This window comes from Alternaria infectoria (genome assembly GCF_024043175.1).
Source record: "Alternaria infectoria strain BMP 0036 chromosome Unknown scaffold_15, whole genome shotgun sequence".
Lineage (NCBI taxonomy): Eukaryota > Fungi > Ascomycota > Dothideomycetes > Pleosporales > Pleosporaceae > Alternaria > Alternaria infectoria.
In genome coordinates, this window is record NW_026250704.1 from 240,400 (window position 1) to 253,888 (window position 13,489).

The 13,489-nt window shown below is 52.6% G+C and overlaps 3 protein-coding genes across 3 annotated transcripts; 2 read left to right on the plus strand and 1 right to left on the minus strand.

Annotated features, from left to right (window-relative positions):
* Window positions 1-681: 681 nt before the first annotated feature.
* On the plus strand, window positions 682-3,151 carry J4E92_008121 (uncharacterized protein; the record flags this gene model as incomplete). Its single annotated transcript, XM_051499477.1, has 3 exons — window positions 682-1,603; window positions 1,651-2,304; window positions 2,355-3,151. The coding sequence occupies 3 exons, from the start codon at window positions 682-684 to the stop codon at window positions 3,149-3,151; spliced, it is 2,373 nt and encodes a 790-aa protein (XP_051350260.1).
* A 5,043-nt stretch (window positions 3,152-8,194) lies between these two features.
* Window positions 8,195-8,589, plus strand: J4E92_008122 (uncharacterized protein; the record flags this gene model as incomplete). Its single annotated transcript, XM_051499478.1, has 2 exons — window positions 8,195-8,428; window positions 8,503-8,589. 2 exons carry the CDS (start codon window positions 8,195-8,197, stop codon window positions 8,587-8,589), a joined length of 321 nt encoding a protein of 106 aa, XP_051350261.1.
* A 2,794-nt stretch (window positions 8,590-11,383) lies between these two features.
* Window positions 11,384-11,761, minus strand: J4E92_008123 (uncharacterized protein; the record flags this gene model as incomplete). The annotated part of the gene is made up of 2 exons (XM_051499479.1): window positions 11,384-11,437; window positions 11,492-11,761. The coding sequence occupies 2 exons, from the start codon at window positions 11,759-11,761 to the stop codon at window positions 11,384-11,386; spliced, it is 324 nt and encodes a 107-aa protein (XP_051350262.1).
* Between the last annotated feature and the right edge of the window lie 1,728 nt (window positions 11,762-13,489).

A 13,489-nucleotide genomic window follows, 5' to 3' on the forward strand; every position in this document is an offset into this window, starting at 1 on the left:
GACTCTGATAGGGCTGCTGACTGTTTTCGTCATTTGATATTGAAGACGGCAACATGAGATCCGCAGGTGCGAAAGCCGAGGAAATCTAGAACCGGAAGAAGTTGATAGACAAGAATCATTGACGAAGAAGACAATGCGTTGTGTGGAGAGATGAGTTGAGGACATGAGCCAGATGACATGGCAGAAATTGCGCGAGGATACAGAAAGTCTTTCCTAGACCGTAGAAGCAAATCGCCATTATTGTCATAGTTTGCGAAAGCATTACAGACACAAAACTTCAGGTGGAATGCATGGCGTACGATGGCCGGATGACGCTGTGCACGACGTGCGGAGGGCGAGCACGCGGTTGATGAACAGTCAGTTGCATAGAATGAAGCTTCACAAGATTCAACTGCGTGATTAGAGGTGCCTGCCAGATTGCGCGCTCCTTTCGAAGAGATGTGCGATGCAGATGAAGGTCTGATGTTGGCAGCAAATTCCGCGGGTCCTCAGACCCCTGACATGGCAGCCGCGCTAAGATAGGACGAGATAAGTGCGTGACGCCATCGACCTCGGTGTCCGGCATAGCTCCGCGCAGCTGTCTCTTATCTCAACTTCCATCTTGCATGCCTCTGGCCAGGTGTGAAAGAATCCTCTTGTTTGTATATGCAGCTCCCGGCGAGCAATGAGAAGCCAGCGACAATGGCCGACGAAAGCACCCCGCTGATTCAGCGCGTCGATGTCCGACCCCATCGCGACCGATACCCACACCATCGCCTTCGATTCGTATGCACGACTTTGCTGAGCGCGACGATAATCGCCGGAGGACTTGCTGCCGTCTTCCTTTTCGCCTTTGCGCCACCCACTCAAGACGAAGTAGCCCCTGCATCACGATTCTCGGCATCTTCCTTATCGACCTCGCAAATACCCGACGGATGGGCGCGAAAGACGACCCTGGACTTCGAAGGCCTCAAGGCGGCGCTCTTGGAAACACCCAGTGCTGCAAAGGCAGAAGAATGGAGCAGGTACTACACCAGCGGACCGCATCTCGCCGGGAAGAACCTTAGCCAGGCGCTGTGGACCAGGGAAAGATGGCAGGAATGGGGAGTCGAAAGCACCATTGTCGACTACGACGTCTACATCAATTACCCCAAGGGCCATCGATTGGCACTCATGGAGAAGATTGGCGACAAGGAAGACGCGGCTGACAGCACGACAAAGCAAGAGTGGAAGGTCAAATACGAAGCGCGACTGGAAGAAGACGTCTTGGACGAGGACAAGTCAAGCCAGCTCGCAGATCGCGTGCCGACCTTCCACGGATACAGCGCCTCCGGTAATGTGACGGCACGGTACGTTTTCGTCAACTACGGAACGTACAGAGACTTTGAGGAGCTACAGGCGGCCAACGTCAGTTTGGAGGGCAAGATCGCCTTGGCCAAGTACGGAGGCGTCTTCCGCGGTCTCAAGGTTAAGCGCGCGCAAGAGCTGGGCATGGTGGGTGTCGCCATGTACACCGACCCTGGCGATGATGGAGAGGTCACCGAGAAGAACGGCGTTGCGACATATCCCGACGGACCGGCCAGAGAGCCCAGCAGCGTCCAGCGAGGAAGCGTCCAGTTCTTGAGTAAGTTGTTAGCCATCATTCTGTCGTGCCATGCTAACAATCTACAGGCTTTGCGCCAGGTGACCCTACCACTCCAGGCTATCCCTCGAAACCTGGCTGCCCTCGCCAGTCCGTCGACCACGCGATGCCACACATCCCATCCCTTCCCATCTCCTACCTCGACGCGCTTCCCCTCCTGAAAGCCCTCAATGGCCACGGTCCGAAAGCCTCATCCTTCAACGAGCACTGGCACGGCGGCGGTTTGGACTATAAGGGCGTGGAATATAACATTGGGCCTTCGCCAGACGATCTCGTGCTCAACCTGGTCAACGAGCAGGAGTACGTTACGACGCCCTTGTGGAATGTCATTGGAATCATCAACGGCACCATTCCCGATGAAGTCGTTGTTCTCGGCAACCACCGTGATGCTTGGATTGCTGGAGGCGCAGGAGACCCAAACAGCGGCAGCGCAGCGCTCAACGAGGTCATCAGAAGCTTTGGAGCTGCCATGGAGGCTGGCTGGAAGCCAATGAGGACAATCGTCTTCGCGAGCTGGGACGGAGAGGAGTACGGCTTGGTTGGCAGCACTGAGTGGGTTGAGGAATACCTGCCCTGGCTCTCTGGTTCCACAGTCGCATATCTGAATGTCGACGTCGCCACAGCAGGCCCGAACTTCAAGCTCTCGGCGGCGCCCTTGATGAGCAGTGTGGTGGAGGAAGTCGGTAAGCTTGCCGTCATACCCTGGTACTGATCATCAGCTAACATCTACAAGCTCGTATGGTCATGTCCCCGAACCAGACTGTCGCTGGCCAATCTGTCTACGATGTTTGGGACAAGCGCATTGAGACGATGGGCTCTGGCAGCGACTTCACGGCCTTTCAGGATTTCGCCGGCATTCCATGTATTGACATGGGCTTCGGCTTTGACGCCAAGTCAGCAGTCTACCACTATCACAGCAACTACGACTCCTTCGACTGGATGAAGAAGTACGGCGACCCGACCTTCGAATACCATGCCACTATCGCCAAGATGTGGGCGCTCGTGGCAGCCAAGCTCGTCGAGACGCCCATTCTCCAACTGAATGCCACAGACTACGCGGTCGGCCTCCAGACCTACGTCGACGCCGTCAAACGAAAGGCCTTCGACGCTGGTCCCCCAAACAAAGACTCCAGCGAAGTCTTTCAACCTCTCGATGAAGCCGTCTCCCACTTCCTCTTCGCGTCCATCCTCCACGACGCCACCGCCGCTGATCTCGCAGCGCAATACGAAAACATCGGCGACATTCCCTGGTGGCAGCCCTGGAAGAAGGTGCAACTATACCTCGCCATCCGCGGCATCAACACAAAGTACAAGTACCTAGAGAGAAAGTTCCTGTTCCCGGATGGTCTTGACGGCCGAAGCTGGTTCAAGCATGTCGTCTTCGCACCTGGGAAGTGGACGGGCTATTCTGGTGCCACGTTCCCTGGCATCGTTGAGGCGATTGAGGAAAAGAGCGAAGAGGGGGTTGAGAGATGGGTTGGCATTGTTAGTAGGGCTATTGGTAGTGCTGCGGACTGGTTGGAGGAGTAGAGGCTGGAGTAGACATTCGCTTTATACCCGCTGTAAGTAGGAATACAAGGATGCCAGGACCCTACATGTCGCTCTTTATGCTGTGATACGAAGTTTGTAACACGTCGTGAGGCATACATGTGGCTTGGAGATGGGCGGCTGATAGGTGCGTAGGTAGTCTTTAGGTATACACATCACTGGCACAGAGGAGATCAAGACGGCATAATATGGCGAGGAGGAAACATTCTATCCAATGTATTCAAATCGTATGGCCTAGGGCCCAAAGTTTCCGCCCGAGGTCATCTTCTTGTCCCCGAAGGGCGGCACCGGCGCAAGGAGGCGCGGGCGCGGGCGCGGAGACGAGGGCGCGAGGCAGGCAGGCAGACAGGCAGGCAGGCAGGCGCGAGGCTTTACGTCTCTGTTTACACGTTAGCACTATTTCAATTAAGTATAGTAGAATGTAGTGTCAATGAAGGCATTTCGCTAATGCAGCTTCAAATGCTACAACACCTGACTACCACAAATAGGTGAAAGGGATAAAACTTACGTTGGAAGTTGGCCTCGAGGGCCACGGCCATCCGGTACGCTGGGATGAACACGGCCAGCCCGCGCCGGTGCTCGCGAATCTTGCGCCGAAGCGCGATGTCCTCGTCGACCGTAAAGGTCCCGCACTGATGGTGGCGGCGGCGGGCAGCCTTGAGGAAGGCGATTTCGCGGCGGCAGAGGTGGATGGCGCGGGCGTATTCCCACGAAGCAGGCATGGTGGTGGTGATGATTTGGTTTGAGATCTACGCATATCTATGTTAGCTACATGTACCCTAACACTGTGATTTGAAGCTGGAATAGAAGGTTCAGAAGAATACATACTGATGTAGGTGGGTGGATGGGTTAAGGAGCAAAAGTCAGTCAGAGACGCGGATTTGTACCTACCTACCTTGCTCCCCCTCTTCATCCTCACACATACGCTTTGGGAAGAGGAGCGGGGGAGGAGATTTCACCGTGAGAAGCGGGAAATTGCACGTCGCGCGGTGAGGAAACAGTGATGGTGCAAGTTTTCTCTTCCTTTGGATTTTCGTCCTTGGTGCGTTCAGTGCCACTCTAGCAGGCTCACCTTCACTTTTGCGGCACATGGGAATTGGGAGAGTTCGGAAGAGTTGCAATTTCGATATCTAAGCAAAAGGAACCAGTAGATACTGTAGGCTGTGGCGTACACTGCGAGTTTCATGCTGCGACCAAGTCCTTCACACAAGCCATCTACCGAATACACCCCAATTGAACCCCGTCACAAGCTTCAACTCCAGCTCCACGTTGTCTTCGCGCTCCATCATACGCCCAACAAGCCCCAAGTAGAACCAAAATGTAAGCTGCTACTATTGATGCCAAGACCATGATGAGGCTCAAGACACCCCTTGTAGCGCTCACCTCAACTGCCCATCTATGCTCGGAGAGCACGAGGATAAATGAGGTATCTTGATCTTGCGACACGGCCTACCACCGTTCTTATGGAAGAAGTACGGTGGACTGTTGACGTGCCGCTGAGAAGTTGGACTACGATGAGCAGCCAGGGGATCTGTTCAATGTGAGTAAAGGGTAACTTGCAATGACCAATTCGATTGTGAAGGTGACTTACCTGGCAGGTTAGCTATGACAAAGTTGATATTTAGCCACTAGTTTAAACCTGACCGAGTAGGTTAAGCTCAGTCAAGTCTTACTACAAAGGGCAGATGTCACTGTCAAGACCACCATGTAACTTGCCGTAGCAAGTACGGAAGAAACATGGCGGAGGCTGTCGAGTGACACCAGAATTTCTTCGGCGTGTGGGTGTGCAGCAGCGCCATGGGAAAGGCAGAAGCTACATGCCCGTGCCGCGATGATGTGCAAGTACCAGCTTGTGAGGGCTGTACTGCTACGTATGCCGAAATGCCTGGTGGCTGATGTGTTTCCTAGTCCTTCTCTTTCTGCCTTGTATTCGCGAGCCTGCGTAGCTGAGGTTGCGTTCGAGGAGTACGGTGCGCAGGAATCGCGCGCGTTGGTAGGAGGTAGCGCCGCCGTCGTAGTCGTAGAGACTGCTTGACATACATCTGGTCAGCATGGCTCAAGGAATTGTTCGTTTGGAGTGAATGGAGCAGAGAGGCATCAGAGTGGGGATATAGATTCTTCAATGAAGAGTTGCAGATGTTCAGATACCGTTGTGGTCCCCGCTAACTCATCATTTGCTGATTGGGAAGGGGACAAGATGTAGATGTACCGTAGTTGAATCAATCGCAACATTCGACGTAATTCGTGTTTTGAGGATGGCGTCCGTTCCTTAGTTGATCTCGCAGGTGTCAGTGAAGTTCAGCAACGGAGAGAAGCAGAAAGAGGGGGACATGTCTCGTCAGAAACGTGAACCAACGATTAGCACCCTTGAACGATTCGGGAGTTGGGCGGTTGATCATCTTGCGAGAAAGTAGGGAGTGGACGCGCGCTTACGTACCTGGTCTGATCGGTCAAGAAGTAGAAGATGCTGAAGTTGTCAGCTGAGCGGACATTATGAACTCACTGCGGTTCTGTGTGATGGTTAACGAATGCTCATGGAGTAAAGCAAGAGCGTGTGTGGAAAGGATCGGGGAACGTCAGCTGGAACGAGTACGATGTTGTCATCAATGGACTCAGACGATACCGGTGGTATCATCATGGTATCGTGAGAGGATGAGGAGAGTTTGACTTACCGTTGTGGTTTCGTGTGCCATCGTGATGAGCAGCAAAGAGACGATGTGGTACTTCTGAGTATAAAAAGAGATCAGCGAAATCCAGGAAACAGACATGAAGGATGGTAAGAAGGGGTGTTGGCAGATCAAATTATCAGCATGGTCGAGTGTGTCTTCGTACTAGCAGCTAAGGAGCTCAAGGGTTTTACGCCGAATTCCGTTGCAACGTTCCTCAAGGGAGGTGGTTCGAGAAGCTAAACCACAACCCGGTTTGTTTTCATGGTAGCAGTGGGTAAGGGTAGTGAGTTGGCACTTACCGGCATGAGGCGCAACATTTGTGCGGGCACTGCTCTTGTCGACCCAATACCCAGGCGAAGGACGTAGGGTTGGCCGAGCTGGACCACTGCGTCTCGTGTGGACGGGGAACTGACGGGCGCCATGTCTAGATACCACGGAAGGTCAGCGGATATCAAGGAGTAGGAACGAAACATGTGGAGAAAGAAGCCGGCGTATCAAAGAAGATTAGTGCTGTCTCTCTGGATAGCTGCTGGAGAGCTCAAGGTTGTTAGGCCGAGCTTCTTTGCAGCGTTCCTCGACGGATCAAAGAGAAGCGTTTTCTTTGAAACTAATCGGGTTGATATCATTGCAGGGGAGGGTGAGGGGAATGAAGAGATAGAACTTACTGATGCCGGGACCCATACCTCAGGCCGCAAGCTTGGAGAAGGCGGAGTCTCGTCAAAGAATGAAGGGCTTGGAGGATTGCGGCTGAGCTGCTGCTGGCAAGATGAGAGTGGAGTATTCGACCGGCCGCGACAAAGGTACTGGTGTCCTCTCCTCTCGCATGCGCTGGAAGACCGGGACTGGGAGACGCTGATTTGGTCCAGTTAGCGAGCATTCAGTAGGTTGAGGTAGTGCTGAACGGAATGGCTAATGTAATGGCTCATTTGTTCTTTTATCTCGACATCTCTACCCATCCGGCAAGCTAATGAGGGAGGCTACCAAGAGTAGCCATCGCCTAGCTTGAAGATTATATAGGAGGGTAGTCGGAGACAAGGTATCATCATAGCAACGCGACGAGCGAGCAACAGAGGAGGACTTACCAATCTGAATGTGCATAACGGCACTTGTCTTCTCCGATTTTCTTTGGAAGAGGAGAGGGTGGTCTGAACGGTAGTGCGACGCGACAGCCTGACGTAGCTCGAGGTTGCCTCGAGAGCCCTTGCAGAGAGGGTGTGGGACTACTAAATAGCTGTCAGCATACGATCTTAAAAAGAGTTCCGGCGCAATGCGTGGGTATGCTGTCCATCAGAAAGCTTGTTCTATCATCAACTGCGAACCAGCCACAGAGTAGCGGTTCTACATGTCTCAAAAAGTGTAGGTTCTGCCAACGGCAGGATCATCATGGGCGGTGGGGGTGAGCAAGAAGAGGGGAGGACATACAGAGAGTGAGTACCCAAACGCCGGGAGGCAGAGTATCGATGTCAGAAGCTGCTGACTGGAGGTGACGCGCTGCTGATGTGCGTCGCGGTCGAGTGACTGTTGTCGCTCCCATACGTGCGGGGCTTGACACTGCCATCTCAAAGGACGAGGAAGCTGTGGAAAAGAGTGACAAAGGTGCTGATAACGTAAGATGGGTGGAAGAAGATGCAAGGGAGAATGAGATCATGGGGTGCGAGTGTGTTGTGGAAAAAAACGGTGAGTAGGTGGGTAAGGACAAAATTGATCAAGCTTGTTGACGTAGCGACGACAGCACTAAGGCCACGCGCGTTTGCCTGGAGGGAGATTACAAATTGCGCGTCCCGAAAAGTGAAGGGGACCAGAGGAGACGCCCTGGCGGTGCAAAAATCGACAGCATCATGTGCACTGCTAGCTTGATGAAGGTGAGCCGTGAAGGACTTGAACGCAAATTGAGATTACGTGTTGCGTACATGGCGAGCTTATCCATGCGAGTGCGCGCAATTGCGAGGTGACTTAGAGAATTCTAGGTCGAGGGACTTCCACGTTGCTGGGCTGGACCTATTGTGACTCGGCTGGAATTTACATGCTGTATACATGGACCATATTGAAAGCTTCTAGCACAATAGCAATCCATATAGCTCTCTGCTGAAGGTCTGATATCTATTGTTCGAGTTTGTTGCTATTGACGTGTTGCGCGGGCCCCAGTCCTATATCTTCTCCTCGTTGCTGCACTTGACCGAACTCCAGAACCACCAACTCCTCATACCGTAAGTTTTGAATCCCAGTTATCTTTGAGATCGTGCTACGCTGCATGAGTATCATGATAATCAAGGCTGACAATTGCGACAGACTCAACAAAACCTCACCAACAACCCCAAATCCAACCCCACACCACCCAAACCATCACCATATCACAATGGACAACAAGTCAGCCTCCTACTCGCTGGCCCGGATGCACTGGTACTTGGGAGTCGCTGCGCGTGCGCGAGAGGAAGTTCCGGCCAACATAGGCCTGTCAAGGGTCGCGACCAACTTCGCGTACAACTACCTCCAAATGTACTTGAGGAGGATGAACGAGGAGGAGAAGGAGGAGCAAGAGAGGGAGCAGGTTGCTCGCGCTGAGGCAGAGGAGGCCAGGCGCCTGCAGAACGTGAGTATTCCCATCTTTGTGTGCTTTTGGCTCGTCAATCCAAAGTTGTCACAATGCTGACTTTCTACTTCTAGTTCTGGAATCGTCTTCGTCCCGCCGCCCGCGACCGCGCCTTCCGCCGCGCATTCCTCCGCGCAAAGCTGCAAGACCGCCGCCGTTAATTCGGCATACACGTTCTGAGAGATCTGGGTTCGGAGCATAGCGAGGGCGCTGGGGCGTTGGTGTAGATACACCACAATAAGACACGATTTTGCGCTTTCTCCATCCAGTTCTTGCAACATCCTGGCGTGACTCGATCCATTGACGTGTTCCAGAGCTTCTGGCACAACGTGATCTGCGAGCTACTGAGTACTCTGATACTACAAACAGCCCACCAAAAAGCCACTTGCTGACGACATGGTCGTTGCTGGGGAAGCCATATGATGTGAAGCAGCAATGTAACTCTCATGTCTCTTCCTCAAGTCACTGGCAAGCCAGACAACGCGATGAAAAGACATAAAGGGTATTCAAAAATTGAGTCTAGGACTGAACCCAAAGGCAGTCCCGGACCACAGATGGATGTAAGCTTCGGAAAGGTCCTCACTAGCTAGACATCGCGCAAGGCCGAGGCAGCGACTTGTTTGTTTCAAAAATTGGTGACGACAAAAGTAGTATTCTGGCGAAGGGAGATAGAGGCGGCAGCACTTGATGGACCCAGAAGCGCACGGACGTTGATCTGAGTGCGGCAACCTGGGCGGCTCGATACGTCACTGTAAATTTCTATGGTCAATGTGCCAGATTGCTCCCGAAGATAAGCCATGACAGAGACCTTTCAGACCATAACAACCGAGCGTCAGATCACGTGAGCCCTGGGATGCCAAGCGACAGGCCAGTATATAAACCCCTCATCCCCCGTCCCTCCTACTCTCGCACCAGCAGCTTAACACCTGCACCCGCATGCATACATTCTTTGTATGTGAGGAGTCTAGCGCGATTGCGTCCTTGCTTCTCGCGCGCGTTAGCTGCTCACTTTGCATGCTAATTTTTGTACAACCAGTTGGTGGGTCACTGGGCTTGCTCATACTCACTGGCACAGTGTCGCCAGTATTGCACTACTTCTGGCTGACGCGACCTTTTTCATTGAGTCTTCTCGCTTGCGAGTTGCTTGAAGAAGAAGTTCTTCTCTCTATTGCATGATATCAGTCACTGACATTCTCTGATCTTTTGACGTCAAATGCTGCTTCGTGAATGCAATACCACCAAGATCCATGACGTATTAACTGCAATTGTGACAGTTCAAGCTGGCTGGGATGACGAGATGGTTTCGCAAAGCCTCGCAAGTGTCGTGTTGACAGCATTTCGTGGTGTTGTTATGTTTACATCCAACGGTGATGTTTCCAGCACCCCGCGTCAACAATCTTGAGTTCACTGTCGACTTCGCATTACTTGGTAATTTGCGCAAGTGTTGACGCGTGCCATCTTGATCTACTGAGGCCGTTACCACTGTTGATGTGCCACGCAGCAGCCTGCGCATCGAACTGAGCCTCCAACAGATCGGGTGAACGACTTCTCTCCGCGACCGATCGATCATCTCAGAGAGGAGGGCATTTTGGGGACTTTGCATCCAATTCTGAGACGAATTTGTGAACGGTGGGCGCGAATATGCCAACCTTGCATCCTGATGGCCTGGCTGGTCCAGAATTGCGCGACCAAGGTAGCTACTCCGATTTCGACAGAACGGAATTCGGTGTACGACTGCGTCAGATCATTCCAGAAGTATGAGTCTTGAACCTATTCTATGTGCGAATGTGCCCAGTATACCAGACCCTGGCGCAGTGCGCTCGCGCCAGTCAGTCCGCGCTAAGGCCCCTACCGCGGTCATGGTCTTGTCTAAGGTGCCATCATGCCAGACTTGCGATAAGATCATTACAAGTCGCATTTCAGAGATAAAGAAGCCAAAATGTAGCCCATAGCGAGTTCTATTATTCACGACGTCGTTGCCACGGTTGACGCGCGGATGGTGTTGGGATTCGTCAAATGACGTAGTTTGTCTTGACAGTCTCTGAAAGCGGACTTCCGCACTCATGATACTGATAAAGCAGCGATGAACGCAATTGAACTTCTCGAGTTTAAGCCAAATTCGGAGCTGCTGAGTGCCTATGGACTTGCACGATAACAGGTAGCACTGAACCAGCTTTTCTTAAAGAAAAGGTCTATCACAGTCGCACAAGCACCATGGCATACAAGAATCAACGAGCTTGTTGGGACTGAGTGGCATTGGATCATATAGTCTATCTGAAGGCACTCTGGCTATGCCCATCGGAGCAGGCACCGCAACCCCTATTCCGCACGATGCTGTCTTGCCATTCAACCTCCGCCACAAGACACCATGTCTGGATGCCCACTGTAGCAGGCCATCTCCTTGCGCAACTTTGCCCAACCGTGAACCGTTGTTTCCCTGAACTACACCGACCCGAGGTATGGCAACGAATGATCGCGGAGGGGACATGTTGTCGAGGTCGAGTGCGAATGGGGGCGTCGACAACGCGGGAGGGCGACATAGATCCTAGAGCTCATGCAGTTATCCGACAGTATATAGCCAAGAGAATAAGTACTTACCTCTTGTTGGTGTTGGGGACGCTCGACCAGTATCACGAGCTTCATTTGGTTTCGCCTCGAAAGGTTACTTATCTTTGGCGGCACTCAACGCCAGAAGCTTTGCCAAAGTCCCAACTACCCGCTTGCACAGATAGCCGCATCGGCATACCACTGTCCTCGCCTAGCGCGCAGTCAATTAAGACCAGTTGCCTAGCAAGTATACCGTCCTCGTACCCAGCAACAGGCATTGAAGACGATATGGGTAGCCTAAGCCAATGGGGGAGACCCGTTACAGGTACGTGAATGGGTGGTAGGGGCGGTTCTTCTTCATCGTCGTTGTCATCCTCCTCTTCCTCTTTCCTCCCGCGGCGTACGAGCCTACCGGGAGTAGACCGTCCTGAAGGCCAGATCGATGCGGGCACGGAGTTCCTCCTGAGCAGACATTAGTTCACCGGATGAAGGCTCAATCAGACTCGAAGAACTTACTTGGCTCTGTGACATGAGCCACTCCATGTTCTGGATCTCGCGCTCCAAGGCGAGATCGATCTCGATGCCCAAGAGGATGAGGCTGCGCTCAAAGCTCCGCTTCACGATGCGGGCTGTGCGGAGCTCCAGCCAGTTCCACCTGGGCGAGACGGCCAATCGGGCGATCTTCGCGTCGTTGTTGCGGATGTCCCGCTCAAGCTCGTCACGCTCCGCAAAGAGCGTGGAGGAGAGGCGGGGACGGACGATGGGGGCAGGGGCAGTGGTGGTCATGTTGTGTGTAGTGGTGGTGATGTGTGTGGTGATGGTAGTGGTGACTAAAGACTTCTGTCAGCTACTTGATCTCAAAGTGATCAAAAAGAAGAGGATACTTACTTTTGGTATGGAGTGTGTTGGTTGGGGAGCTGTCTTCGACGCGGAAGAGTTATCAAGGCCAAACGCCGCGAGCGCAGCACGTGCCCTGCGCGTATAAATTTGCTCCTCACCAGGCTGCCTTCCTCCCCGGTCACCTCCACTACCCCAAGTCACGTCGAGCTTTTTTCTCACCCCAAGTGACCACGACGGCCAGCGCCAAGCGCTACAATACTACACAATACCAAGCTGAGTCTCCCCTTCCTGCCCCCTTCATCCACACGCTGTAGCGTCATCGCTACTCGCAAGCGCCCCAAGATGACCGTTGTAGTTGCTGAAGGAAACTCCTAATGATCAACAAAACACTTGGATACCTGAGGGCGCTTCACTCCACTCCTCTAACCCCTCCTCTCATGATCACGGTTAACGCCTCTAGTTCTTCCATGCGACACTCTGCTGTCGCACTCTCGCCTTGGGCGCTCGACTCCGACACTGTCTCTTTCCGAGGATCTCAACGAGCTAAGTCTTCCCCATCCCCTTCCCAATCCTTGCACACTGGAGGGCTTTCGACCGACACTGTGATGACAAACCACTGTTGTTTTCAACGCTCAGTCTTGGGGTGTTCCTCCTGACGATGCGGAAAAAAACCGAGCACTTGTCTGAGAGTGTCAACTTATTACTCGCTCGCAACATTGTAGAACCTTTTTAACTCAGCACAGGTCTTCTTCAACAACAATAACAACAACGTCCGAAAGATGGCAGCGCATGGAAGAAGGCGGAAAAACAAGGATGACATTGCGATGGTGGGACGAAGAACGGCCATATCCTGATGGATCTGAGATCTCAATTCTCAGGTTCAATGGTAGATCGCCTAGATTGAAGTGACAACTGAAACGGCGCGTGATCTGACTTCTTCTATCGTCAGATCCAGTCGATAGTTGCCTACATTTTTCCACTGTAACTTCTCCAAGTCAATCTCGAGCTTTGTGCTCATGCTCTCGTATGTAGTTCAAATTTTAGCATGTGTTCATATAACACATATCTTACAGCAAAACATCTTGATCTTATCGTATGCGGTGAATCATGCGTAGCCTTGGTGCTGGGCTTGTTGGTGACCTTCAAGCGAGTAGCAGCCGACCTTGATGTTTCTCAATGACGTCATTGTTTATCTGAGAACTTGAGTTCATCACCGTGGACATCACTGCGCATCGTGGAACAAGTCGCGAGAGCGACACATGGCAAAACCGAAGTGAGCAGCAACATTGATTGTATATCTACATGCGCCACCACGTAGACCGCGTTACCTGCGCATCGCACCAAGTGTTCTATACCGTACGAAGTGACCCAAGTCATCTGAGCACATGCGGCTCATTATCTCATGACTGCAAGCGACTCGCCCTTATGACTCCCATGTCTGACACGGGCACAGTGATTCCGTTCATGTGGTCGGCCGAAGATGTCTCGTTGACAGAAGCGGCGCCGTGGGCATAAGGGTGGAGAAGTCCGCCGCTGCAGAAAGGTCGGGTTGGTAAGGGCCTTGTTTCGCGCTGTAAATGTCGCCGTAGGTATCATGCGCTATTGGAGTACAAAAGACTCTGGATCTCGATGAGGGATACCGCAAATAGATCACGCACTTCGCGATCGAAGCAT